The sequence below is a fragment of the Myotis davidii genome, unplaced genomic scaffold (genome assembly GCF_000327345.1).
Source record: "Myotis davidii unplaced genomic scaffold, ASM32734v1 scaffold616, whole genome shotgun sequence".
Taxonomy (NCBI): Eukaryota; Metazoa; Chordata; class Mammalia; order Chiroptera; family Vespertilionidae; genus Myotis; species Myotis davidii.
Genome location: NW_006291965.1, coordinates 1,578,934 through 1,582,670, shown reverse-complemented (window position 1 = coordinate 1,582,670; position 3,737 = coordinate 1,578,934). Strand labels below are relative to the sequence as shown.

Here is a 3,737-nt window from a genome sequence, read left to right as displayed (position 1 = left end):
TAAACTTAACCTGGCTGGAGAACCTAGAGAGAACACGGCAACAGAACCTGGCTGGAGAACCTGGAGAACCTGGCTGGAGAACCTACCAAGAAAACATGGACACAGAACTTGGCTGGAGATTGTGGCTAGAGATCCTGGCAAGGCTGCTGATCATCTGAACGCTGTCTCCGTGTCATTCCTTCTTCGCCGACTCCGTCCACACCTTTGGGGACCCCTGGACCCGCTGGGGCTGGACCCCAGCAACATGCTATTGCAGATAACTGGCATGTTGATCAAAAAGGGTTTAAAGGTCTCCTGAGCAGGATTCACTTAATATTTAAGCAAAATACTCTCCAGAAGATCATTATGTAGGAAAATAGACTTGTTGAAAGGTTACTGTGGCATGCAGGCCACTCATAAGCAGTGAGGAGGATCAACACTTAATGAAGAAATGCTGAATATATATTCGGACAGCCTGGGGGACAGTATTTCTGTGGGAGAGTGGGAGAGTGTATGATGGCATAGTGTCTAATTATCAGCAGAGTAAATTAGGGGCTGACCAATTAGAATAGAACACCCTTTCCTTGGGCAGCCTAGGAGGCACTGGATAGGTTTTAACTCAGGTGGGCACCCCTTAGCTGGTGCATAATGTATGCAATCACACCCACCTCTCCTCCTAACACTACTGACTGACTGTCTCAGCCGCCACCAGGGGCTGACATAATGACAGGATTGGCTCATCTGGACAGACTCTGTCTCATTACTGAGCCAAACTTGAGTGAATTTGCTCCTTGTCCACCCTGCTCCCACCTCTTCAGCTTTCAGGTGACTCCCAGGTAGGCTCTCATCCTTAATCTGAAAGTGTAAAAAAAAAATGCTACAGCCTATAAAAAACTTAAACAGATAACACTAGTTATATAACATTTACCCATTCTATCGAATATTATAATAACATTCAATTTCAGGATAACAAAACCTACCACCCCTTGCTTATAGTGCTTTATCGCATTTTCTAGTCTTTTCTCCTTTTTTTCCCCCCAAAAGATGTTTCCTTCAGGATAATACCGTGTTTTCCCTTTCCAAAGACAGTTGAGGATTCTTAGAAGAGAGTTTATTAATACAATTTTCCTTTCAGGCCTACACCGAAATTTATTGTTCTACACTTCCCTACGAAAAAGATGAAGGTATGAAAGTTGACTGCCTAAACACAAGCAGTCCCTCAAAAGTAAAACCAGAAAGGAGAGAATAAGAAAAAGAAGTTGTGGTCTTGTAGGCTGAACATCCCAGTCCTGGGAGAAAGGTGGTTATAGCAAGGAAACCCCACTTGCTATAACCCAGATGCAGAGAAAAGGCTAGAGAAGAGAAAAGCCATTTGGAAAAGTTGAACTTTTGAGAACTTATCCATCCAGGGAAAACTTTTTTCTTATTTGGAATTGCAGGCTTTGAAAGTTCAATCAATTCAATTCACGTTTCCCTGATGGGACACACAGTGGATGACTGCAAAGTCTGAGCCGGCCAAGAAGCCTCGCGTGTTACTTTGTGAAAACAAATTGAATTTTATTCTGTGAGAAGAGACAGTAGATTATTTTCATACCTCTATCACATGGAAATGCCAGGCACTTAGTGAGCAGGGGAGCAGTGCTGTCATTACAATGGTAGCCTTCACAGTTAAAACAAATGTGTGCACGATAAAGCATAGAACACAGAAATACGCAAGAGAGAACTTCAGTGTAACCGTCGGATACATAGCATGTGGTATACATATATCTAAATACATACGTATCATGAGACCATGAATGAATTCATATGAGATGGAATTGAAGTTTCATCAAGATGGTTACATGTGATGTTTTAGAGAATGTCAGTTCCCTTGGAATACCTTCACACAGCCATATCTGTGCTAAGATCAAAGCCAAGTATTTTTTTCTAGCTATCAAAAATAGTGTAATAAATATAAACAATTTCCCTAGGGTGCCTTTCCTCCTTAAGAATATTTTGTGTAAAAGATGTAGGAAACGTTTGGAGAGAAAAGCTCATCTGCATCCACAAATCCCAGAAGGGGCTGAACTTTTCATGCACGATAAATGAGATGGAGTCCGCCAATCAAGTGTGCGATCCTTTCTCAGGCCTCCAATTGTCCTCTAGACAACTTCCTCTAATTCTAACCACTGGCCCAGTAGAAATCATAATGATCCATGCTCGAAACTTGCTCAAGTTTTCATAGGATTTCTGCATGCTGTACTTAAAGTTATTCACTTCCAACACACTTCTGAGGAGGCATGAGAGTGGGAAAAGCAGCTACTTACTTGTGTTTATCTTCTGGAGCGAAATATGCTTTTCCAGCTGTCGCCTGAGTTTCACCTCCGCTCCATATTTCCCGGTGGTGCCATTGTCAGCCAGAATGAAGTGGGAATGCATGCTGTTGAGAACAGTGAGCTTGCTCATGGGATTGGACATGGTCTGGTATGGCCGGACAACCTGCAGGATTTCAAAGGGAAGAGGCAGAAATCAGAGAAAAGAAAGCAGCATTTTAAAGGGAGAAATGGGCAGAGAGAAGAGAGAGAAGGAAAACCAATCCTTTGGTGCAGTGAAAGCACAGTCTACTTCCTCTTCCTAATACTGGTTGGGATAGAAGCAAGATTTGTGGTGAATGTTCTATGTGAAGCAAGATTATGCTGAAAGAATTACGTATTTATTTACTGGATGCATACAGAACTAGAGTTTGTACTTTTGTTGCACACAAAAATTGGCACGTGAAGGATTGTTTCATTTTGAAGTTGATCTTTTATTTGTTGAGGAACTAAAAATAATTTTTAAATTTAGTTATTTTTGTTTGTTTCTTTCTCTTCTCTATCATGTGCATACCCCAGTAGACATAGCAGAGCAATGATGATTCTGGAGAATGGTGAAAGCTGGGGTTTGGGGAGAGTGAATTTTTCTGTTAAGCCTATTCAATAATCTGAAATTCTGTTATTTCATATCCACACTGTTCTTATTCAATACCTTATTTAAGTGGAAATAAACATTGAATGTAAAATAACTGCCTCATGAGATGAATATGAATCAGGCTCAAAATGATCATCACTGTCTTATTTTTGTTGTTGTCATTATTTTAACTTCATGGCGAATTACACTACTTTAAAAAAAGAACAATTCTTAGTGTGGCCTTTCAGATTTTTTAAATAAAAGGAAAGCAAAACCTATTGTGAGTTAGTAGCTTTACTTACATTATCTATGTTCCTTGCAACAATCTGACAAGGTGGAGGCTGTTATATTTATTTTGTAGATGAAGAAACAGGTAAAGTAGATTTTTTAAAGAGTTCGTTGCACATAGAACCAGAATTCACACCCAGGCCTGCTTGATTCCAAATCTATGCTCAGTCCCCCTTTCCACACTGCCTGCACACAATGAAAACAATATGTGTTGAAAACCTACTGCTAGATGACGTCTATATAGGCTTCTTTCAAGAAGGTCAAGTCGAAGACTCAACAAGTTCACTAGCAGAAAGTGCCATTATGTTATCCCTGCATTGAATAGGGTTCAGCTGGTGAGACGGTTTGCAGCCGGGAAGAGCAGAACTCCCCTGGAAAGCAGATCCAAGCAACAGCAACTTCCTGAGCATCATACACTCTGCTAAGAAACAGCAGCTGCACGTGAAACCGCCCCCCACCAGCCAGAAGAGCCACCACAGCTGTGAACAGCACCCACCAGTGGAGCTGCTGCCAACTGAAGAGCAGCTGCTACCGCAACCGCCCAA

The 3,737-nt window shown here is 41.5% G+C and overlaps 1 protein-coding gene across 9 annotated transcripts in view; it reads right to left on the bottom strand.

Annotated features, from left to right (window-relative positions):
* The window catches only part of TRPM3 (transient receptor potential cation channel subfamily M member 3), a 457,422-nt gene that overhangs the window by 201,129 nt on the left and 252,556 nt on the right, over positions 1-3,737 (bottom strand). For all 9 annotated transcript variants that reach the window (XM_015565001.1, XM_006765282.2, XM_015565000.1 and 6 more), the window contains one exon: positions 2,286-2,457. In XM_015565001.1, coding sequence (XP_015420487.1) covers positions 2,286-2,457 — 172 coding nt within the window. The remainder of the gene's footprint in view (positions 1-2,285; positions 2,458-3,737) is intronic.